Below are 23,927 nucleotides of genomic sequence, written 5' to 3'. Positions count from 1 at the left end.
AGGGTGGTGAGAGCCTGGCACAGGTTGCCCAGGGAGGTGGTGGCAGCCTCCTGCCTGGAGGTGTTTGCAGCCAGGCTGGAGGTGGCTGTGAGCAAGCTGCTGTGGTGTGAGGTGTCCCTGCCCATGGCAGGGGCTTGGGACTGGCTGAGCCTTGAGGTCCCTTCCAACCCTGACAATTCCGTGTTTCTGTGACAGTGTCAGCTGTAGCCTCTCCCTGCAAACAGAGCATCAGAGAGAGAATCCACACCTGTTGCCATCTACATGATGCCATTTTCTCCTGCTGGATGCTTGGAGGGATCCAGCCCATGCTGCTTCATCTGCACCGCGATGTCGAACAAGTAGTCGTAGCACTCACACCTGGAACGAGAGGGAGAAGAGTTGTGCACCCTGCTGATCTTCCACCCTGGGATAGGGCAAGGGGCAATGGATGGAAACTCCAGCACAGGAGGCTCCAGCTCAACATGAGGAGGAACTTCTGCCCTGTGAGGCTCCCAGAGCCCTGGAGCAGGCTGCCCAGAGAGGTTGTGGAGTCTCCTTCCCTGGAGCCTTCCCAGCCCTGTCTGGATGTGTTCCTGTGTGCCCTGTGCTGGATTCTCTGCTCCTGCTCTGCCAGGGGGTTGGACTGGATGATCTCCAGAAGACCCTTCCATCCCCTCCCATCCTCTGATCCTGTTCCTGTGAGGAGCACCCTGCAGTGCTACAGCAGAATCCAGTTTTGCCACTTCTCATGAGAATGAATGGTTCTCTCCCTTCAGCTGCACAGCCCCAGGCTGACAGTCTGACCACACAGCTCTCTCAGCATCTGCTCCCATGGAAAGTGCCCAGCATTTTCCCTGCCTGATCCTGCTTTCCTATCAGCAAATGAAGAAGTAAGTTCCCCAAATGGGACTAGGGGATGCTACCCAAATAGGAGGAGAGCCACAAAGATCACAGTCTCACAGAATCACCAAGGTTGGAAGAGACCCCAAGGATCATCAAGTCCAAGCTGTCACCACAGACCTCATGACTAGACCATGGCACCAAGTGCCACATCCAATCCCCGCCTGAACACCTAATGATCCAAGGGCTGGAGCACCTCTGCTGTCAGGACAGGCTGAGGGAGCTGGGGGTCTTCAGCCTGGAGAAGACCTTAGAGCTGCATTTCAATACCTGAAGGGATGCTCCAGGAAGGCAGCAGAGGGATTTTCCAGGAGGGTGTCCAGAGCCAGGCCAAGGGGGAATGGTTTGAAGCCGAGGCAGAGCAGGGTTAGGTTGGAAGTTGGAGGGGATGAGCTCTGAGGTGCCTTCCAACCCGAGCCATTCTGTGACTCTGTTGGCAGCTATCATACAGAAGCAGAGACTGCTGCAGGCTTCTCATGGGGAGGGATGTGTCCATATGAAAGAAAACCTCTGCAACTCTATCAGCCAGCAATGATATGAAAGGGAAACCAAGCGGCAGAATCGGGGCTCGAATCCGTTCCCAACAGCTCCCCAGACGTTCAGGGAGACCAGAACTTGCTGCTGTCTAATCCCTTGTCCCATGGCTTGGAACTGCACCTAACCTGAAGGCCACTGAGCCTGTGAGGTACAAGAGCAGCAGCTGCTCCATTCCCAGCCTGTACTCACATGGTCTTCGCTTTCTCCCACGTCTCCCCCCAGACGTAGACCCCGTGGCGCCGCACCAGCACCGCGCAGGAGTCGGGGTACGCCGCCATGGCACGAGCCATCCTCTCCTTCAGGTCCTGCTCCTCTGGGGTGTTCTCCACAATGGGAACCACCAGGGTGTCATCATAGCTGGAAGAGAAAGGGGTGATGGATTTCAAACCAGTGCTGCCTGTGGATGCAGGAAACTTCTCCTTCAGGAAGCAGGACTGAATGGGTGGCTGCCGGGGGCCAGGGGACGCTGTCTGTGTGGTGGGTTGAAGCTTCCCCCCCAGCATTACCTGTGCCAGACCAACTCAGGCAGAAGCAACTGAAGCTGTATTTACAGGCAAGAGCTACACTCTGCACTGGGATGCAGTGAATGTGTACAACACAGCCAGGAGGTACAATATGATACAGGTATCTATAATTAAGAAGCAGCACAAGGAACCCGCTGGCCAAGGGCTGAAGGAAGCTACTGGCTTCCCCCTCCCTGCCTCCAACCCCTTACCCCCCTGTACAAAGGGGACAAGAGAAAGGAGCAGAGAAGTTAAGACTTAGCCAAGGACAGCCAAAAGCAGGTGATCCCTCCTGAGAGAAGCAAAACAGCCAGAGATCAGAAGAGGAGAGAAAAGGGAAGGATTGTTATGGTACAGCTCCTCCTATCCTAGATATCAATTGAAGAAGGACACTGAGATACTTGAAGGTGTCCAGAGAAGGGCAATGAGGCTGGGGAGGGGTCTGGAGCACAGCCCTGTGAGGAGAGGCTGAGGGAGCTGGGGTTGCTTAGCCTGCAGAAGAGGAGGCTCAGGGGAGACCTTCTTGCTCTCTCCAACTCCCTGAAGGGAGGTTGTAGCCAAGTGGGGGTTGGTCTCTTCTCCCAGGCACCCAGCACCAGAACAAGAGGACACAGTCTCAAGCTGTGCCAGGGGAGGTTTAGGCTGGAGGTGAGGAGAAAGTTCTTCATAGAAAGAGTAAGTGGCCACTGGGATGTGCTGCCCAGGGAGGTGGTGGAGTCCCCATCCCTGGAGGTGTTCAAAAAAGGCTTGGATGTGCACTTGGAGCCATGGTTTAGTTGTCAGGAGGTGTTAGGTATTAGGTGACAGGTTGGACTTGATGATCTCTGAGGTCTTTTCCAACCTGGTTGATTCTGTGATTCTGTATTTCCCCAGATGAATCTGTTTAGAACAGCCTTTTGTTCTCCCTTTTACCCCCAACAGTGATTTGTTGTTAGTGTTGTACTTGCCTGCTCAGAATCTGTAACTGAATGTTAAAGGCACAGCCTAACCCCACCACAGCCTGCCTTGACTGCAGCAAGGCTTTTGACACAGTCTCCCACACCATCCTCATGGGAGAGCCCAGCAAGTGTGGCTCAGAAGAGCAGACAGGGAGCTGGGTCAGGAGTTGGCTACAGCCCACAACACAGAGGGTTGTGACCAACAGTGCAGAGGCCCCTATCTAGTGGTGCTCCCCAGGGGTCAGTGCTGGCTGCAGCCTTGCTCAGTATCTTCACCAATGACCTGGATGAAGGGATGAAGTGTCCCCTAAGGCAGTTTGCTGATGGTAGCAAACTGGGAGGGGTGGCTGACACCCCTCAGGCTGTGCTGCCATTCAGCCAGGCTGGAGAGTTGGGCAGAGGGGAACCTCATGAAGTTCAACAAGGACAAGAGTAGGATGCTGCACCTGGGGAAGAACAACCCCCTGCACCAGGGCAGGTGAGGGAGGACCTGCTGGAGAGCAGCTCCACAGAGAAGAACCTGCAGAGCTGGTTGATAGCAAGTTCTCCATGGGACAGCAACATGCCCTGGAGGCCAAGAAGGCCAATGGGATACTCAGTGTATCAAAAACAGTGTCTCCAGCAGGTCCAGGGAAGTTCTCCTCTCCCTCTGCTCTGCCCTGCTGAGACCACACCTGGAATCCTGTTTCCACTTCTGGGCTCCTCAGTTCCAGAGTGACAGGGATCTGCTGGAGAGAGCCCTATGGAGGCTATGAGGATGATGAAGGAGCATGCTCTGAAGGAGCATGGAAAGCCTGAGAGCCCTGGGGCTGTTTAGTCTGGAGAAGAGAAGGCTGAGAGGGATCTGATCAATGTCTACACATCTCTGCAGGGTGGCTGTCAGGAGGATGGAGCCAGGCTCTTTTCAGTGGTACCCAGGGACAGGAGGAGGGGCAATGGATGTAAACTCAAGTCACAGGAAATGCCACCTCAACCTCAGGAGACTCTTCTGAGAGGCTGCTGGAGCCCTGGAGCAGGCTGCCCAGAGAGCTTGTGGAGTGTCCTGCTCTGGAGACTTTCCAAGCCCACCTGGATGTGTTCCTGTGTGACCTGCTCTAGGTGATCCTGCTCTGGCAGGGGGGTTGGACTGGGTGCTCTCTGGAGGTGCCTTCCAACCCCTCCCAGTCTGTGATTCCATGATCCCATTCTGCACCATGGTGGCAGCAGGTTCTCAGCACATTCTCTCACCAGCTTCACTCTGTGTCAGAGGAGCTCTCAGGAACTCCTCTCACACCCAAACCTTTAGCTGTGCTGGCAACACCTGAGCTCCATCTGGGGCACAGCAAAACAGCACTTTGATGTGCTGGGTGTAGCTGTTTGCTCACACATCACTTTGCTGTTGGGTCCCTTGATCACCTTCTCAGGCTCCCTTCATCATGCAGTGGCATCACCTCCAAGCTTCACCTCAGCTCACAGCCTTTCGAAGAACCACACAATGGAGCTGTCTGCTGGAGAGCAGGGGGGGGAAAAATCCCTTAGGTAGTCCAAAAAGCCCCTGGAAAGAATCAGGGAATCAACAAGGTTGGAAAAGACCTCCGAGATCAGCAAGTCCAACCTGGCACCCAACACCTCCTGACAACTAAACCATGGCTCCAAGTGCCACATCCAAGCCCCTCTTGAACACCTCCAGGGATGGGGACTCCACCACTTCCCTGGGCTGCACATCCCAAGGGCCAATCTCTCTGGCTGGGAAGAACTTCTTCCTCACTTCCAGCCTAAACTTCCCCTGGCACAGCTTGAGACTGTGTCCTCTTGTTCTGGTGCTGGGGGCCTGGGAGAAGAGACCAACCCCCACCTGGCTACAACCTCCCTTCAGGGAGTTGGAGAGAGCAAGAAGGTCTCCCCTGAGCCTCCTCTTCTCCAGGCTAAGCAACCCCAGCTCCCTCAGCCTCTCCTCCCAGGGCTGTGCTCCAGACCCCTCCCCAGCCTTGTTGCCCTTCTCTGGACACCTTCCAGCAACTCAACCTCTTTCCTAACCTGAGGAGCCCAGAAGATTGCCCTGCTAAGACATATAAACAGAAAGCAGAGTCAGGAGATGAGAAGAGTGTGTGATGGAGTCAGTGGTGGGCTACATGTGATCTGCAGCAAGCCTGAGAAGCCCAGCTCCAAAGACAAGACGGAGCACGCTCCTCGGTGCAGCCTGCCTAGCAGTTTCTGCTGCAGGAGGACTGGGATATTTGGCATGGGCTGAACCTCAATTAACACTGGCAGAAACTTGTTCAAATAGATGTAAGAAGCCCCCAGCTGGGGCTGAACTCCATCCCTGAGATCACACAGAGACTTCAGGAGCGGGTGCTAGCAGCGCTTGAGCGAAGCACGGAGCACCGAGTGCTGCTGAGAACAACCCAGCAGAGCAGATCCTCAGAGCCCAAAGGCTTTCAGCCCTGGCAGCCTGCCATGCCAGGGCACTCCAGGAAGGCACTGCAGTGCCCTGCTCTGCCCAAGTTGGCTTTGACTCTGACCTATTCTGATCATCCAAACCAGAGCCAGAGTCTCTGCTACTAGTGAGGCCAAAGGAGCAGAGGGATTGACCTCACAGCTTTCTACTTCAGCCTAGGGGCAGGGGGAGATACTGACTCCTGGTCAGCACCATCGAGTCCATCATCAGTAAATTTGCAGATGACACCAAGCTGGGGGCAGGAGTTGATCTGCTGGAGGGTAGAGAGGCTCTGCAGAGGGACCTCGACAGGCTGGGCAGATGGGCAGAGGCCAAGGGCAGGAGATTGAACACATCCAAGTGCCAGGTTCTGCACATTGGCCACAGCAACCCCAGGCAGAGCTACAGGCTGGGGGCAGAGTGGCTGAGAGCAGCCAGGCAGAGAGGGACCTGGGGGTGGTGGTCGACGGTAGACTGAACATGAGCCTGCAGTGTGCCCAGGCAGCTAAGAGGGCCAATGGCATCCTGGCCTGCATCAGGAACAGTGTGGCCAGCAGGAGCAGGGAGGTCATTCTGCCCCTGTACACTGCACTGGTTAGGCCACACCTCGAGTACTGTGTCCAGTTCTGGGCCCCTCAGTTTAGGAAGGAGGTTGACTTGCTGGAAGGTGTCCAGAGAAGGGCAACAAAGCTGGGGAGGGGCTTGGAGCACAGCCCTGTGAGGAGAGGCTGAGGGAGCTGGGGTTGCTTAGCCTGGAGAAGAGGAGACTCAGGGGTGACCTTATTACTCTCTACAACTACCTGAAGGGAGGTTGTAGACAGACGGAGGTTGGTCTCTTCTCCCAGGCAAGCAGTACCAGAACAAGAGGACACAGTCTCAGGCTGCACCAGGGGAGGTTCAGGCTGGATGTTAGAAAAAAGTTCTATAAAGAAAGAGTGATTGCACATTGGAATGGGCTGCCTGGGGAGGTGGTGGAGTCACCATCACTGGAGGTTTTTAGGAGAAGACTTGCTGGGGTGCTTGGTGCCATGGGTTAGTTGTTTAGGTGGTGTTGGATTGGTTGATGGGTTGGACGCGATGATCTTGAAGGTCTCTTCCAACCTGGTTTATTCTATGTATTCTATGTATCAGCAAGGACCCCTGAGAGGACTCTGGACCAGCTGAAGACTGGCTATCTCTTTAGTCTGATGGAAATGCAAGCAGCCCCCATTTAGGCAAACCTTCACCCAAAAAATGTCCTGTGTCAGAGTGGCCCTTTCAAAGCTATTGACCATGGAGCTGTTCGGCTGAAGCCAGAAGGAAAGCTGCTCTGGCCTCACTGGGCTGCTCTCCAGGCCCCAAGGAAAGCTGCTCTGGCCTCACTGGGCTCCTCTTCATGCCCCAAGGAAAGCTGCTCTGGCCTCACTGGGCTGCTCTCCAGGCCCCAAGGAAAGCTGCTCTGGCCTCACTGGGCTGCTCTTCATGCCCCAAGTAAAGCTGCTCTGGCCTCACTGGGCTGCTCTCCAGGCCCCAAGGAAAGCTGCTCTGGCCTCACTGGGCTCCTCTTCAGACCCCAAGGAAAGCTGCTCTGGCCTCACTGGGCTGCTCTCCAGGCCCCAAGGAAAGCTGCTCTGGCCTCACTGGGCTCCTCTTCATGCCCCAAGTAAAGCTGCTCTGGCCTCACTGGGCTCCTCTTCAGACCCCAAGGAAAGCTGCTCTGGCCTCACTGGGCTCCTCTTCAGACCCCAAGGAAAGCTGCTCTGGCCTCACTGGGCTGCTCTCCAGGCCCCAAGGAAAGCTGCTCTGGCCTCACTGGGCTGCTCTCCAGACCCCAAGGAAAGCTGCTCTGGCCTCACTGGGCTCCTCTTCAGGCCAGAAGGAAAGCTGCTCTGGCCTCACTGGGCTCCTCTTCAGGCCCCAAGGAAAGCTGCTCTGGCCTCACTGGGCTCCTCTTCAGGCCAAAGGAAAGCTGCTCTGGCCTCACTGGGCTCCTCTTCAGACCCCAAGTAAAGCTGCTCTGGCCTCACTGGGCTCCTCTTCATGCCCCAAGGAAAGCTGCTCTGGCCTCACTGGGCTCCTCTTCAGACCCCAAGGAAAGCTGCTCTGGCCTCACTGGGCTCCTCTTCAGGCCCCAAGGAAAGCTGCTCTGGCCTCACTGGGCTCCTCTTCATGCCCCAAGGAAAGCTGCTCTGGCCTCACTGGGCTCCTCTTCAGACCCCAAGTAAAGCTGCTCTGGCCTCACTGGGCTCCTCTTCAGGCCCCAAGGAAAGCTGCTCTGGCCTCACTGGGCTCCTCTTCAGACCCCAAGGAAAGCTGCTCTGGCCTCACTGGGCTCCTCTTCAGGCCCCAAGGAAAGCTGCTCTGGCCTCACTGGGCTCCTCTTCAGGCCAAAGGAAAGCTGCTCTGGCCTCACTGGGCTGCTCTTCAGACCCCAAGGAAAGCTGCTCTGGCCTCACTGGGCTCCTCTTCAGACCCCAAGGAAAGCTGCTCTGGCCTCACTGGGCTCCTCTTCAGGCCAAAGGAAAGCTGCTCTGGCCTCACTGGGCTCCTCTTCAGGCCAAAGTAAAGCTGCTCTGGCCTCACTGGGCTCCTCTTCAGGCCCCAAGGAAAGCTGCTCTGGCCTCACTGGGCTCCTCTCCAGGCCCCAAGGAAAGCTGCTCTGGCCTCACTGGGCTCCTCTTCAGGCCCCAAGGAAAGCTGCTCTGGCCTCACTGGGCTCCTCTCCAGGCCCCAAGGAAAGCTGCTCTGGCCTCACTGGGCTCCTCTTCAGGCCCCAAGGAAAGCTGCTCTGGCCTCACTGGGCTGCTCTTCAGACCCCAAGGAAAGCTGCTCTGGCCTCACTGGGCTGCTCTCCAGGCCCCAAGGAAAGCTGCTCTGGCCTCACTGGGCTGCTCTCCAGGCCCCAAGGAAAGCTGCTCTGGCCTCACTGGGCTCCTCTTCAGGCCCCAAGGAAAGCTGCTCTGGCCTCACTGGGCTCCTCTTCAGACCCCAAGGAAAGCTGCTCTGGCCTCACTGGGCTCCTCTTCAGACCCCAAGGAAAGCTGCTCTGGCCTCACTGGGCTCCTCTTCAGGCCAGAAGGAAAGCTGCTCTGGCCTCACTGGGCTCCTCTTCAGACCCCAAGGAAAGCTGCTCTGGCCTCACTGGGCTCCTCTTCAGGCCCCAAGGAAAGCTGCTCTGGCCTCACTGGGCTCCTCTTCAGGCCCCAAGGAAAGCTGCTCTGGCCTCACTGGGCTCCTCTTCAGGCCCCAAGGAAAGCTGCTCTGGCCTCACTGGGCTCCTCTTCAGGCCAGAAGGAAAGCTGCTCTGGCCTCACTGGGCTCCTCTTCAGGCCAAAGGAAAGCTGCTCTGGCCTCACTGGGCTCCTCTTCAGGCCAGAAGGAAAGCTGCTCTGGCCTCACTGGGCTGCTCTTCAGGCCAAAGGAAAGCTGCTCTGGCCTCACTGGGCTCCTCTTCAGACCCCAAGGAAAGCTGCTCTGGCCTCACTGGGCTCCTCTTCAGACCCCAAGGAAAGCTGCTCTGGCCTCACTGGGCTCCTCTTCATGCCCCAAGGAAAGCTGCTCTGGCCTCACTGGGCTCCTCTTCAGACCCCAAGGAAAGCTGCTCTGGCCTCACTGGGCTCCTCTTCAGGCCCCAAGGAAAGCTGCTCTGGCCTCACTGGGCTCCTCTTCAGGCCCCAAGGAAAGCTGCTCTGGCCTCACTGGGCTGCTCTTCAGGCCCCAAGGAAAGCTGCTCTGGCCTCACTGGGCTCCTCTTCAGACCCCAAGGAAAGCTGCTCTGGCCTCACTGGGCTCCTCTTCAGGCCAGAAGGAAAGCTGCTCTGGCCTCACTGGGCTCCTCTTCAGGCCCCAAGGAAAGCTGCTCTGGCCTCACTGGGCTCCTCTTCAGGCCCCAAGGAAAGCTGCTCTGGCCTCACTGGGCTGCTCTTCAGGCCAAAGTAAAGCTGCTCTGGCCTCACTGGGCTCCTCTTCATGCCCCAAGTAAAGCTGCTCTGGCCTCACTGGGCTCCTCTTCAGGCCCCAAGGAAAGCTGCTCTGGCCTCACTGGGCTCCTCTTCAGGCCCCAAGTAAAGCTGCTCTGGCCTCACTGGGCTCCTCTTCAGGCCAAAGGAAAGCTGCTCTGGCCTCACTGGGCTCGTCTTCAGGCCCCAAGTAAAGCTGCTCTGGCCTCACTGGGCTCCTCTTCAGGCCAACAGACACTTCTCATTATCCCCTCCATACCACTCTCCTGGAAAGCCCCCAGGGAAGGTTTATGGAATGAAACCCAACACATCCTCAGCCTCTTTTCTGGAAAGATCCCATTCTGTGCTCACAGAACCCCAGAAAGGCAGAGCTTGGAAGGGACCCCAGAGACCTTCCAGCCCGACCCCCCCTGCCAGAGCAGAGTCACAGCCTCACAGTATCACTAAGGCTGGAAGAGACCTCAAAGATTATTGAGTCCAAACTGGCACCACAGACCTCATGGCTAGACCATGGCACCAAGTGCCACATCCAATCCCCTCTTGAACACCTCCAGGGATGGGGACTCCACCACCTCCCTGGGCAGCACATCCCAATGGCTAACAACTCTCTCAGTGAAGTAATTTCTTCTCACCACCAGCCTAAACTTCCCCTGGCACAGCTTGAGACTGTGTCTTCTTTTTCTGGTGCTGGGTGCCAGGGCAGGTCACACAGGATGGGTTTGGAAAGTCCCCAGAGAAGGAGACTCCACCACCTCTCTGGGCAGCCTGCTCCAGGGCTCCAGCACCCTCCCCACACACAAGGCTCTCCTCATGTTGAGGTGGAACCCCCTGGGTTCCAGCCTGTGCCCTGCTGGTCCTTCTCCTGTCACTGGGCACCTCCAGCTTGCCACCCACCCCTCGTGCCTCTTGCAGTCCCTGAGGCAGCTCTGTGCAGCAGTGCTGACTCCAGGGAGCTGCTCACAGACTCTCACTTGACAGCAAGGCTCCTGCCCTGCTGCTTCCTCCCCCACTGTGGGCACAAGGACCCAGGGCCCTGTTTGTTGCAGGCTCCTGCTGCCTGAGCAGCCATCTCTCAGCACCTCTGGGTGGCTGGAGGGAGTCACCTGAGGGGCCACACGTCTGCAGCAAGCCAGCCTGTCCTGTGCCAGCAGCCCAGCACCTGACCTGCCCTCCTCCTGGCAGCCCCAGGCCTGCTGCCCTGAAGCTTGCTGAGGTTGCCAGGCTGCCAGCCCCTGAGGCATGACTCTGCCACCGTGTCCTGCCATGCCAAGCTCTCTGCTGCTCCTCTGAGCTCCTGCATCTAAATGCTGCCTGAAGCACTCTGGGGGCTGAGCTGCTTGGAAGCAGCTCTGTGCAGAAGGAGCTGGGAGTGCTGGTGGGGAACAAGCTCCCCATGAGCCAGCCATGGGCCCTTGGGGCCAAGCAGGCCCAGGGGATCCTGGGGTCCATTAGGAGTGTGACCAACAGCCCAAGGGAAGTTCTCCTGAGTGGGTTTTGAATCTCTCTTGAGAAAGAGACTCCCTAACCTCTCTGGGCAGTCTGCCCCTACACCACCCTCACCATAAAGTAGTGTCTCCTCATGCTGAGCTGGAACCTGCTGTCTCAGGGCCCACTCTTGTAACCCACTGGAGCTCACCTCTGAGGCTGTGATGGCAGACAACCTCCAAAGCCTTGCTGAAGTCACAGCAGAACCCATCCACTGCTCTCCCTCCCCTCACCTACCCCTTTGGTCCTGCCTTCTCAGGTCAGGCAGGGTGGCCCCTTAGTGAACTCATGCTGCCTACTCCTGATAACCTTCTTTTCTTTCATGTGCTTGGAGATGGCCTCCAGAAGGGGCTCTTCCATCACCTTTCCAGGCTGACTGCTTGGGAGTCTCCTGGATCTTCTTCCTGGCCATTTTTGAAGCCTGCAGTGCCACTGGCCCTCTCCCATCCCTCAGGCACCTCCCCTGTTCTCCATGACCTCTCAGAAATGACTCAGCAACCCACCAGCATCTCCCTCAGCACTTGGGGGTGCACCCATCAGGGCCCAGGGATTTGTGCACTTTCATTCCCTCCAAGCCATCTCTAACCCAGTCCTCACTGACCAGTGCAGAGTCTTCCTCCCTCCAGTCCTGCTCTCCTACCTCCAGTGTCTGAGATTCCTGAGAGCTGCTCTGAGTAGTGAAGAGCAAGACAAAGAATGTCCTGAATTTCTTTTGAATCCAGGGCACCCTGTGTGAGCTGGAACCAGCCTGGGGTGGCTCTGAGCACAGCTTTGGGCCCTTGCAGGGCATGAGATCAGTGACAAACCAGGGTATGGTTCTTACCTCAGTCACATCCCATGGACCAACCACCCAAGTGATACTTGAAAGGAACATGGAAGACATCAAGTTGCAGCAGGGGAGGTTTAGGCTGGAAGCATTTTGTCCCAGAAGGGGTTGTCAGGCACTGGCACAGGCTGCCCAGGGAGCTGGTGGACTCCCCACCCCTGGAGGTGTTGCAGAGCTGTGCAGATGTGGTGCTTGGGAGTGTGGCTTAGTGGTGCCCTTGGTAGAGCAGGGTTACTGGTTGGACTCCATGATCTTGAAGGCCTTCCCCAAGCTCAAGGATTCTCTGATTCTATTACCCTGCACTCCTTAGGCAGCCTGCAGGCTGCAGCTGCCATTGCTTTCCTGCAGCACCATGAGGATGGCACAGGGCAACCAGGAGACCAAATCAGTGCTAAGCCTCCTGAGTGCCCCTGAGGAGGGCTTCAGAATGCAAAGCTCATATCCACCAAGCAACACTGCTGGGTGTTTGCATCTCAAAGCAGTGCTGTCAGACCAGTCAGCATCAGGGCAGTCTTTTAGCACATGCACAATCAACCTGCTGCTGCTGACAAGAAGGCAGAGCTGGCCAAGTCAGCCAGAAGTGAATGGAGGCACACAGTCCCACAGCAGGCAGCTTGCAGGCTCCCTTGCCAAAGGGCAACAGGGAGCTACCCAAAAATGAACCTCACAAGCTGGAAAGGACTTCAGCATTTCCATTTCTCCCCTGCCTGTCAGGTGTTACATAAATGCTGTTTGCAGATCCCAGCTCAAGCCTCTGTGGGTGGAGCCCTCCAAACAAGCCATCACACATACTCTGGAATAACTCAGCACTGAGCTCAGAGCTCAGCCTTGCACAGGAATAACAGGAGCAGTCAGGAGCTGCCTGTCTGAGTTTGCTTTCAAAGGCTGTCAAGTCAAAGCTCAAATCCTCCACTCTCCTGACATGCCCTGAACTAGCACAGGCAATGCCACGTGAAGTCCACCCAAAGGTAGCTTGTACCTTAGCAATCCAAGGCAGTGCTGGCTGGCTCTGGTTTCAGTGGAACACTGCAAGGCTGTGCAACACTTCTGCCCCTGAGAGATTTGGCAGGGCAGGGCTCTTTGGCTTCTGAAGCTCAACAGGCCACAACACCCTTGACAGGACAGGATTTTATCTCAGAGTCCTTCCACAGGCTTCAGACCCTCTTAGAGAACTCTAGCCAATGACTGATTAGCTCAGAGGTCTTCTTCCTTCTTATTCCTAACACTTTGACAGACTCACAGAATGTTAGGGGCTGGGAGGCACCTCCAGAGATCACCCAGTCCAAGCCCCCTGCCAGAGCAGAGCACCCAGGGCAGCTCACACAGGAACACATCCAGGGGGGGTTGGAAAGGCTCCAGAGCAGGAGACTCCACAACCTCTCTGGGCAGCCTGCTCCAGGCTCCAGCACCCTCACAAAGGTTTCCCTTCTGTTCCCCTGGCACCTCCTCTGCTCCAGCCTGCCCCCAGTGCCCCTTGTGCTGTCCTTGGCCATCCCTGAGCAGAGCCTGGCTCTGTCCTCCAGCACTGCCCTGCACAGCTTTATCCCCAGCACTGAGGGCAGCCCTCAGGCTCCTCTGCTCCCAGCTCCCAGCCCCAGCTCCCTCAGCCTGTGCTCACAGGGAGATGTTCCACTGCCTGCAGCAGCTTTGTGCCTCTGGGCTGGGCTCTCTCAAGCAGTTCCCTGAGGTCCTTCTTGACCTGAGGGGCCCAGAACTGGACACAATATTCCAGATGTGGCCTCAGCAAGGCAGAGTAGAGGGGGAGGAGAACCTCCCTGGGCCTACTCAGGACAGCCCTTCTAATGCAGCCCAAGATGCCCTTGGCCACAAGGGCATGTTGCCAGCTTATGGTCAACCTTCCACCCACCAGGACCCCCTGGTCCCTTTCCCCAGGGCTGCTCTCCACCAGATCATTTACACAGTTTACCACTCAGCTCCAGGGACTTCAGACTGGAGGAAACAAAGGACCAAGCAAGATGAGAAGAGCAAGGCAGAGTGTCAGAGACAGTACCGGTGGTAGCCTCCTGAGCTACACTTCTGGATGCCTTTTATCATCTCCTGGTGGGTTATGATGAACTCACTCCCTGGGTACAGAAGGGTAGCCATGACAGCAGCCTTGGAGTGAGTATGGATCACTGCCCCTGCCCCTGAAAACACAGCAAGAAACAAAAAGAGCATCTTGAGAATTCACCTGGAGATGTGCTCATTGAGGACATGGCCCTGACAGACCGACTCACCTCACAGCACCATGCAGTGGCCCAGCCTGCTGGCACCTCAGAGCTCACCTGCTGCAGCAGGGCCACCTCTCAGCTACACTCAGCTGCTCCAGGCCTCATCCAGCCTGGCCTTCAACACCCCCAGGCAGGAGGCAGCCACAGCCTCCCTGGGCAGCTCCAGAGTCTCATCACCCTGGTACTGCAGAACTTCTTCCTCAGCTCCACTCTAACCCTGCTCTGCCTCAGCTTCAAACCATTCCCCCTTGGCCTGGCTCTGGACACCCTCATGGAAAGTCCCTCTGCAGCCTTCCTGCAGGATCCCTTCAGGTCCTGGCAGGCTGCTCTGAGGTCCTCTTGGAGCCTTCTCCTCTCCAGGCTGAGCACCCCCAGCTCCCTCAGCCTGTGCTCACAGCAGAGCTGCTGCAGCCCTTGAACCATCTTTGTGGCCTCCTCTGGGCTCTCTCCAACATCTCTGTGTCCTTCTAATGATGGCAGCAAAGGGGGTTAGACTGTGCCAGGGAAGGGTTAGGTTGGACAGTGGTGAGGGGTTGGAACAGGCTGCCCAGGGAGGTGGTGGAGTCACCATCCCTGGAGGGGCTCCAGAAGCTGTAGCTGTGGTGCTTCAGGACATGGGTTAGTGGCCATGGCAGCTGGGTTATGGCTCCATGACCCTCAAGGCCTTTCCCAGCCTTAGCCATTCTGTGGTTCTATGATCACAGCCAGAGCTGCCTACAACTGCTAGGAGGTGACTGAGCCTCAGACTGCCCTGGAGCTGCCCTGCCTGAGGGCTGTGCTATGGAAGATGAAGCTGTGCAGGGCCTGCCTCAGGCACTGCTGGACTGCAGCACTTGCTCTGCACCTCTCATCCTGTAGGCATTCATGAAGAGAGGAGTGCACTGGCTCTTCTTCAGCTTCTTGTGCAGGGGAGGACCACTGATGTCCTGGCCACTCATGTCACACACAAACATGTCTTCTGGCTGCAAGAAAGAAGAGAGTCACCTGGGAGCACCTGAAGAGTTGTGCTTCACACATTCATAGCATGGCAGGGGTTGGACCTCTGGAAATCATGGAGGCCAAGCCCCCTGCCAGAGCAGGAGCCCCCAGGGCAGGTCACACAGGAATGCACCCAGCTGGGTGTTGAAAGTCTCCAGGAAAAGAGACTCCACAACATCCCTGGGCAGCCTGCTCCAGGCCTCCAGCACCCTCACAGTGTAAAAGTTTCCCCTGGTGTTGAGATGGAACTCCCCAGGTTCCAGCTTGTCTCCACTGCCCCTGGCCCTAGCTGAAAAGAGGCTGGCCCCCTCTTCTTGACACCCACCCCTCAGACATTTGCCTTCTCCCTCAAGGACTGTGAGCAAACTTGTCCCACTTAACTCCTGAGAATAGAACAGAACAGAATCAACCAGGTTGGAAAAGACCTTTGAGGTCATCAAATCCAACCTCTCACCCAACCCCTCCTGACAACTAAACCATGGCTCCTAGTGCCTCAGCCAGGCTCTTTCTAAACACCTCCAGGGATGGGGACTCCCATGGGCAGCACATCCCAGTGGCCAATCTCTCTGGCTGGGAAGAACTTCCTCCTCACCTCCGGCCTAAACCTCCTCTGGCACAGCTTGAGACTGTGTCCTCTTGTTCTGGGGCTGGGTGCTTGGGAGAAGAGCCCAACCCCCAGCTGGCTACAACCTCCCTTCAGGGAGTTGTGGACAGCAAGAAGGGAGCACACCTCTGCCCTGTGGAGCTGGGGGCTCACCCTGAGCTCAGTCATGTGCAGCCCTGGGTGGGCTACAGCACCATGGGGCCACCAGCAGTCTGTGGGCACAGAGACAAACCTGGCTGCTAAGGCAGCTGGAACTGGCAGAGGTGACCTTGACTCTGCCTGCTGAGCCTCCCTGGGGCTGTGCTGTCCCTTCCCACAGCTGATGCTGAGCTTGAGCTCTAGAGCTGGGGCTCAGGCTCTCAGCCTGGAGAAGAGAAGGCTCTGGGAAAGCCTTCCAGTGTGTGAAGGAGGCCTGCAGGAGGGGTGTTTCACAAAGGAGCACAGTGCCAGGGGGGATGGCTTCCAGCTGCAGGAAGCTGGATTTGGATCAGGCAGCAGGAAGAAGTTCTTGCCTGTGATGAGACTGCTGAGGCCCTGCCACAGGCTGCCCAGAGAAGCTGTGGGGACTCCAAGCATGGAAGTGTTCAAAGCCAAGTTGGATGGGGCCTTAAGCACCCTGGCATAGCAGGAAGGGTCCCTCCCCACGGCAGGGGGCTTGGAACTGGATGGTCTTTGAGGTCCCTTCTGGCCTCCACTGATACTTCAGAGCTTTTTTGGAAAGGAGACAGATGGAGGTGGTCTCCCTCTCCTGGGGAGGAGGCCTCCCCTTCTCCTGGGGAGGTGGCCCCCCCTCTCCTGGGGAGGAGGCCTCCCCTTCTCCTGGGGAGGAGGCCCCCCCTCTCCTGGGGAGGAGGCCCCCCCTCTCCTGGGGAGGAGGCCCCCCCTCTCCTGGGGAGGAGGCCCCCCCTCTCCTGGGGAGGAGGTCTCCCCTTCTCCTGGGGAGGAGGCCTCCCCTTCTCCTGGGGAGGTGGTCTCCCTCTCCTGGGGAGGAGGCCCCCCTCTCCTGGGGAGGAGGCCCCCCTCTCCTGGGGAGGAGGCCTCCCCTTCTCCTGGGGAGGAGGCCCCCCCTCTCCTGGGGAGGAGGCCCCCCCTCTCCTGGGGAGGAGGCCCCCCCTCTCCTGGGGAGGAGGCCTCCCCTCTCCTGGGGAGGTGGCCCCCCCTCTCCTGGGGAGGAGGCCTCCCCTCTCCTGGGGAGGTGGCCCCCCCTCTCCTGGGCAGAAGCCCCCTGTTTACTGAGCAAATGAAGCCCAAGATTTGCAATCACTCAAATGCAAGTACAGAGCTGAGTGTAGTGCCACTGGGACTTGAAGCTGCAGCCAGGCACTTTTAAAGCCAGCCAAGAGCAAAGGTGGACTTCAGTCAGGTCCAGGTCTCAGAGCCTGCTGTGTGGGAGCCAAGAAGCCACCCAGACTCATGCACCCTGGGCACTGAAGCGGCCTGGCTGGCTGTGGCACAATCCTCTGCTGTTTCCAGAAGGCAGCCAAGAGCAGATGCAGCTGCTGGCTTGTCCCCAGGAGAGCTGGGGCTCTGGGCACTTGGATCCCTGGCAGGCTGAGCTGGCAGGCAGCAGGGCAGCTGGACACACCTGGATCCTCTCCTTCTGCACCCCCGAGGGAGCGATGTAGATCTCCTCCCTAGGAAAGACAGTGAGAGGGGGGAGGGATGAAGGGGAGGCTGCTGCACAGGCAGCAGAGCTCTGCACCCCCAGCAGCACACAGCAGCTCCAGCCCCTCCCAGCTGCTCCCACAGCAGAGCCCAACCACACCAAGGCAGACCTCAGACCTGGGGGCACCACCACCAACCTCCAACCTGCCCAGAGAGCTGACCGGGAGCTGCCACTGCCCTCACACAGCACCCAGGGCAAAGCCTGTCCTGACCAGCAAGGGGGTGGCCAGAGGGCAGGGGAGGGGATTCTGCCCCCTGACTCTGCTCTGCTGAGAGCCCACCTCCAATCCTGCCTCCAGTGCTGGTGTCCCCAGCAGAAGGACACAGAGCTGCTGCAGAGAGTGCAGAGGAGGAAACAAAGATGATCCAAGGGCTGGAGCAGCTCTGCTGTGAGCACAGGCTGAGGGAGCTGGGGCTGTGCAGCCTGGGGAAGAGAAGGCTCCAGAGGGACCTTGGAGCTACCTTCCAATACCTGAAGGGATCCTATAGAAAGGCTGCAGAGGGACTTTCCATGAGGGTGTCTGGAGACAGCGGGGGTGCTGGGGGAGGAGAAGCTCAGCAGGAGCCAGCAGGGAGCACTTGCAGCCCAGAGAGCCAAGCAGAGCCTGGGCTGCAGCAAGAGAAGTGTGGCCAGCAGGGCCAGGGAGGGGATTCTGCCCCTCTGCTCCACTCTGCTGAGACCACAGCTGCAGCTCTGGGGCCAGCTCTGGAGCCTCTGTGCCAGGAAGGCTCTGGAGGGGCTGGAAGGTGTCCAGAGAAGGGCCATGAGGAGGAGCAGAGGGCTGGAGCTGCTCTGCTCTGGAGACAGCCTGAGAGAGTTGGGGTTGTGCAGGCTGGAGAGGAGAAGGCTCCCAGGAGACCTCATTGTGGCCTTCCAGGATCTGCAGGGGGCTCCAAGAAAGCTGGGGAGGGACTTTTGAGGGTGTCAGGGAGGGATAGGACTGGGGGGGATGGAGCAGAACTAGAAGTGGGGAGATTGAGATTGGCTGTGAGGAAGAAGTTGTTGCCCAGGAGGGTGGTGAGAGCCTGGCACAGGCTGCCCAGGGAGGTGGTGGCAGCCTCCTGGCTGGAGGTGTTTGCAGCCAGGCTGGAGGTGGCTGTGAGCAAGCTGCTGTGGTGTGAGGTGTCCCTGCCCATGGCAGGGGGCTGGGACTGGCTGAGCCTTGGGGTCCCTTCCAACCCTGACAGTTCTGTGATTCTATGACAAGGGGGAATGGTTTGAAGCTGAGGCAGAGCAGGGCTAGACTGGAGCTGAGGAAGAAGTTCTTCAGTACCAGGCTGGTGAGACTCTGGCACAGGCTGCCCAGGGAGGCTGTGGCTGCCTCCTGCCTGGGGGTGTTCAAGGCCAGGCTGGATGAGGCCTTGAGCAGCTGAGTCTAGTTGAGAGGTGTCCCTGCCCACAGCAGGAGGTTGGAGTGGATGACTTCTGAGCTCCCATCCAACCTGAGCCATACTCAGGCTCACTACAGCCTCACTTCTCCTACAAAGAACACCACTCAGCTTCCCCCTGCCAGAATCCCAACCCCCTGGAACTCCAAATAAAACTGGAAGCTGAGAAACTGGAAGCAGCTCTTGAGCTCTGACAGAAGATGTGGCAAAACTCTCAGCTGAAAAGCCACTGAGCACCTCTGAGCACATGAATCCCCTGTGCTGCTCTCCAGTGCTCCAGGCACCCTGGGGGCTGAGCTCTGCACCTCAGGCTTTTAGTGCATCAGATGCTCCTTCCTCTTGGGAAAAGCACAGCCCTGGAGGCAATGCAATCAAAGGGCTGAAATCCAAACAGAATCAGGGAATCAATGAGGCTGGAAAGGACCTCAGAGATCAGCAAGTCCAAGCTGTCACCCAGCACCTCCTGACAACTAAACCATGGCTCCAAGTGCCACATCCAAGACCCTCTGGAACACCTCCAGGGATGGGGACTCCACCACCTCCCTGGGCAGCACATCCCAAGGGCCAATCTCTCTGTCTGGGAAAAACTTCTTCCTCACTTCCAGCCTAAACCTCCCCTGGCACAGCTTGAGACTGTGTCCTCTTGTTCTGGTGCTGGGTGCCTGGGAGAAGAGACCAACCCCCACCTGGCTACAACCTCCCTTCAGGGAGTTGGAGAGAGCAATGAGGTCTCCCCTGAGCCTCCTCTTCTGCAGGCTAAGCAACCCCAGCTCCCTCAGCCTCTCCTCACAGGGCTGTGCTCCAGACCCCTCCCCAGCTTTGTTGCCCTTCTCTGGACAACTTCCAGCAGCTCAACCTCTTTCCTAACCTGAGGAGCCCAGAACTGGACACAGGACTCAAGGTGTGGCCTAACCAGTGCTGAGCACAGGGCACAATGACTTCCCTGCTCCTGCTGGCCACACTGTTCCTGCTGCAGGCCAGGATGCCCTTGGCCTCCTTGGCCCCCTGGGCACACTGCTGGCTGTTGTAGCAGGGCATCAAGTAGAAGGGAATCTTCTTCATGCAAACCCTGTCAGAGTGACATGGAGAAAGGCTTCCAACAAATGCCTTTAAATTCAGATAACTTTTAAGTTGTTTTCTGAACTATTTTCAGTAATAGGAAAAAAACAAAACCAAACCCAAACCAAACCCCCCCCAAAAAAGCAAACAGGCAAACAACAAACCCACCCCAAACCCAAGCCCAGAGCTTCTGAGCCTGCTGTAAATCACTCTGTAGTGTCAAGAGGAGCACACTGAATCCAGGAGCAGAGAGACATCTAGTGAACAATGAGACCAGCTACAGACACAAAAGCTCACCCAGTCCAAGCCCCCTGCCAGGGCAGAGCACCCAGGGCAGGGCACACAGGAACACAGCCAAGGAGGGTTGGAAAGGCTCCAGAGGAGATTCCACAACCCCCCTGGGCAGCCTGCTCCAGGCTCCAGCACCCTCACCACACAGAAGTGGCTCCTCATGTTGAGGTGGAACCTCCTGGGTGCCAGCTTGTACCCTGCTGCTCCTTGTCCTGTCACTGGGCACCACCAAACAGGGCCTGGCCCCTTCACCCTGCCCCCCAGCCCTCAGCTATTGACAGATATTGATCAGATCCCTCTCAGCCTTCTCCCCTCCAGACTGAACAGCCCCAGGGCTCTCAGCCTCTCCTCACAGCAGAGATGTTCCTGTCCCCCAGTTACTGCAGTAGCTCTCTTCTGGATTCTCTCTCCAGCAGATCCCTTCCTGCCTGCAGAGGGGGAAGGGAGAGAGTCCCCTGCTCAAAGCACAGCATGGGAAAGTTTGGAGCCTGGGCAGTGAACTGAAGCAGGAGGAATGCACTGCTCCACAAAGACAGCTTTAACCTTAATGAAGGGACAAAATGGACAGGAACAAGTCCCCCTGCAGCTCTCCCTCTCTCCCCTGGCCAAGTCCCCTGCAGCTCTCTCCCTCCCTCTCTCCCCTGGCCAAGTCCCCCTGCAGCTCTCTCCCTCCCTCTCTCCCCTGGCCAAGTCCCCCTGCAGCTCTCTCTCTCTCCCTCTCTCCCCTGGCCAAGTCCCCCTGCAGCTCTCTCCCTCCCTCTCTCCCCTGGCCAAGTCCCCCTGCAGCTCTCTCTCTCTCCCTCTCTCCCCTGGCCAAGTCCCCCTGCAGCTCTCTCCCTCCCTCTCTCCCCTGGCCAAGTCCCCCTGCAGCTCTCTCTCTCTCCCTCTCTCCCCTGGCCAAGTCCCCCTGCAGCTCTCTCTCTCTCCCTCTCTCCCCTGGCCAAGTCCCCCTGCAGCTCTCTCCCTCCCTCTCTCCCCTGGCCAAGTGCCCCTGCAGCTCTCTCTCCCTCTCTCCCCTGGCCAAGTCCCCCTGCAGTTCTCTCTCTCTCCCTCTCTCCCCTGGCCAAGTCCCCCTGCAGCTCTCTCCCTCCCTCTCTCCCCTGGCCAAGTGCCCCTGCAGCTCTCTCTCTCCCTCTCTCCCCTGGCCAAGTCCCCCTGCAGCTCTCTCCCTCCCTCTCCCCCTGGCCAAGTCCCCCTGCAGCTCTCTCTCCCTCTCTCCCCTGGCCAAGTCCCCCTGCAGCTCTCTCCCCCTCTCTCTCCCCTGGCCAAGTCCCCCTGCAGCTCTCTCTCCCTCTCTCCCCTGGCCAAGTGCCCCTGCAGCTCTCTCCCCCTCTCTCTCCCCTGGCCAAGTCCCCCTGCAGCTCTCTCTCTCTCCCTCTCTCCCCTGGCCAAGTCCCCCTGCAGCTCTCTCCCCCTCTCTCTCCCCTGGCCAAGTCCCCCTGCAGCTCTCTCTCCCTCTCTCCCCTGGCCAAGTCCCCCTGCAGCCCTCCCTTTCCCCTGGGCCCAGTCCCCCTGCAGCCCTCCCTCTCTCCCCTGTCCTGCAGTGATTAACTCAGGGCAGCCACCTCCCTTCTGCAGGTTCCCTTTTGGCTACTGTTCATTTCCTCTTCCACCTTCTTGCCTGTTCCTGACTTTCCCCCTGCCCTCCCCCACCCTGCACACAGCCCCCCCTTCTCTGACCACCACTGTCTTTCTCTTCAGTCTTCACTCACCCATGTTTCAAGCTGATTCCTCCTCCAGTTCCTGTTACCCAGCCCAGGCCATAGAACAGTCTGCAGAGCTCTGGGATGAGATTCCTTGGATGCAGCTTGTCCTAAGCAGAAATGAAAGCAAGCAGTTCAGCCCCATCCAAAGCCTGCCAGCCCTGAGTTTCAGCCCTGCAGCAGGGTTCAGAGGAGCAGCACCTCCACACTGCAGCGTGGCAGGCTGCTCTGGGCTCACCCACCCCAGCTGCTCAGTGCCTGCATGGCTGCACAATGCCCTCTGCAGTCTGCAGGGGCCACTCACACCTGGAACACACAGCACTCCCCAGTAAAATGCAGCTCTGCCCTTCCCAGGGAAGGTCTCATCTCCAAGTTATTCAAGTGCAGTGGCCCCCCCAGGTCTTGCAGCAGGGAGATTAAGTCACCACACACACCACCAGCAACAGTGACAAGCAGTCAGTGGCTCTGCTGCTCAGCTCAGTCACTGATGCCCAGGAAAGAACCTTCCCAAGAGACTGTAAGGCTGAAGCTGAACACTCAGTGATCCTTGTTGGGCTGAGGACTCCAAGCCATGAGGTAAGTGGTACTAGGACTGCCTTAAGACTGTCTCCTGGCTCTTAGAAAGCCAGCAAGCAGAGGCTTGCTTTAATGCAGCAGACAGACCACTGGCAGCTTGCTGCAGCTGCCCCAGGGGGTTGCTGGAGCTGCTGTGGGGGATGCAGGGGCAGAAAGAAGCAGTGGCAGTGGGGCAGCAGGCAGGGAAGGGGCAGTGATGGAGAGAAGGAAGGCATCCTGGAGGAAGTCTGACCAGGCTTGGAATCTTCTACTTGGAACTCATCTTTAAAAGCTACAATGCCAAGCAGCAGCTGCTCCAGCAATCTGCTCACCTGCCCCTGCTTACACAGATCTTCTGGATAGAACAGAGCAGAGGGCAGTCGAGGGGAGTAGAATAGGAGCAGAGCAGGAGCAGAGCAGGAGCAGAGCAGGAGTAGAATAGTAGAGTAGGAGTAGAGTAGAATACTAGAGCAGAGTAGGAGTAGAGCAGAGTAGAGTAGGAGTAGAGCAGGAGTAGAGCAGGAGTAGAGCAGGAGTAGAGCAGGAGTAGAGCAGGAGTAGAGTAGGAGTAGAGTAGGAGTAGAGTAGGAGTAGAGTAGTAGAGTAGGAGTAGAGTAAAATAGTAGAGTAGTAGAGTAGGAGTAGAGTAGTAGAGTAGTAGAGTAGAGTAAAATGGTAGAGTAGTAGAGCAGGAGTAGAGTAGTAGAGTAGGAGTAGAGTAGTAGAGTAGAATAGTAGAGTAGTAGAGTAGAATAGTAGAGTAGGAGTAGAGTAGAATAGTAGAGTAGAGTAGTAGAGCAGGAGTAGAGTAGTAGAGTAGAATAGTAGAGTAGAATAGTAGAGTAGAGTGGAGTAGAATAGGAGTAGAGTAGACTAGAATTAACCAGGTTGGAAAAGACCTTTGAGATCTTTGAGTCCAACCTCTCCCCCAGCACCATCTGATCAACTCAACCCTGGCACCAAGGGCCTCAGCCAGGCTCTTCCTAAACACCTCCAGGGATGGGGACTCCACCACCTCCCTGGGCAGCACATCCCAAGGGCAAATCTCTCTGTCTGGGAAGAACTTTCTCCTCACCTCCAGCTTAAACCTCCCCTGGCACAGCTTGAGACTGTGTCCTCTTGTTCTGGTGCTGGCTGCCTGGGAGAAGAGCCCAACCCCCAACCAGCCTTGCTTGCTGAAACTTGTGCTCTCCCACCCAAGAGCTATGGACACAAAGAAGCCATTCTTCCCTTTCACCTCTGTGCCATGGGATGCAGTAACACATCTCCCTCTGCTCCTCCCCAGGGCTCCAGCACCCTCACAGCAAGGAGGTTCTTCCTTATGCCTACGTGAAACCACCCGTGCTCAGGTTCGTGCCCCCTCCCCCCCGTCCTGCCACTGGGCCCTACTGAAAAGAGCCTCGCCCCATCCTCTTGACCTCCCCCCTTCAGCTATCGATCGGCATTGAGCAGGCTGCTCTTCTGCAGGCTCAACAGCCCCTCGGCATCAAACAGACGCTTCAGCCCCTTCAGCATCTCCGCAGCCTCCACTGGACTCTCTCCAGTGGTTGCCTGTCTCTTGTGAACCGAGCTGTCCACAGCGGACGTGGCCTCCCTAGGGCAGAGGGGCAGGGGAACGTCCCTCGGCCCGCTGGCCGCGCTCCTCTTCAGGCACCCCGGGGACACACCGCCGGCTCAGGGGCTCCCCACCAGCACTCCCAGGTCCGTGCTCTCCGGCAGGCCAGCCCCCAGGCCACGCAGGTGTGGAGGTGATGCCTCCCCTCGGGCGGGATGCTACACTTGCCCGCTGCAGCCCTCACAGCCTGCGGGGCAGGCGCGGCGCGCCCGGCCCCGTTACCTGCGCGGCGCCGCAGCCCTCGGCGTCGCAGCCGTTGGCGTCGCAGCCGTTGGCGCTGACTGCCGCCATGCCGCTGGGGTCCTGCGCGGGGGC

The 23,927-nt window shown here is 57.8% G+C and overlaps 1 protein-coding gene across 1 annotated transcript; it reads right to left on the bottom strand.

Annotated features, from left to right (window-relative positions):
* Positions 1 to 251: 251 nt before the first annotated feature.
* On the bottom strand, positions 252 to 23,903 carry APIP (APAF1 interacting protein). The gene is made up of 7 exons (XM_054162143.1): positions 23,835 to 23,903; positions 21,452 to 21,552; positions 16,921 to 16,969; positions 14,598 to 14,715; positions 13,534 to 13,669; positions 1,606 to 1,773; positions 252 to 357 (listed from the first exon to the last, which is right to left on the bottom strand). Exons 1-7 carry the CDS (start codon positions 23,901 to 23,903, stop codon positions 258 to 260), a joined length of 741 nt encoding a protein of 246 aa, XP_054018118.1. The 3' UTR covers positions 252 to 257.
* Between the last annotated feature and the right edge of the window lie 24 nt (positions 23,904 to 23,927).

The sequence above is a fragment of the Dryobates pubescens genome, chromosome 5 (assembly GCF_014839835.1).
Source record: "Dryobates pubescens isolate bDryPub1 chromosome 5, bDryPub1.pri, whole genome shotgun sequence".
Taxonomy (NCBI): Eukaryota; Metazoa; Chordata; class Aves; order Piciformes; family Picidae; genus Dryobates; species Dryobates pubescens.
Note: the sequence above shows the minus strand (reverse complement) of the source record. Positions and strands in the feature narration are given on the sequence as shown.

Coding starts and splice junctions, on each gene's coding strand:
- APIP (XM_054162143.1), bottom strand. CDS start 23,903: ATGGCGGCAGTCAGCGCCAACGGCTGCGACGCCAACGGCTGCGACGCC. Junction 21,553..23,834: donor AGGGCTGCGGCGCCGCGCAG/GTAACGGGGCCG, acceptor ATTTCTGCTTAG/GACAAGCTGCATCCAAGGAA. Junction 358..1,605: donor TGGGAGAAAGCGAAGACCAT/GTGAGTACAGGC, acceptor CTCTCGTTCCAG/GTGTGAGTGCTACGACTACT.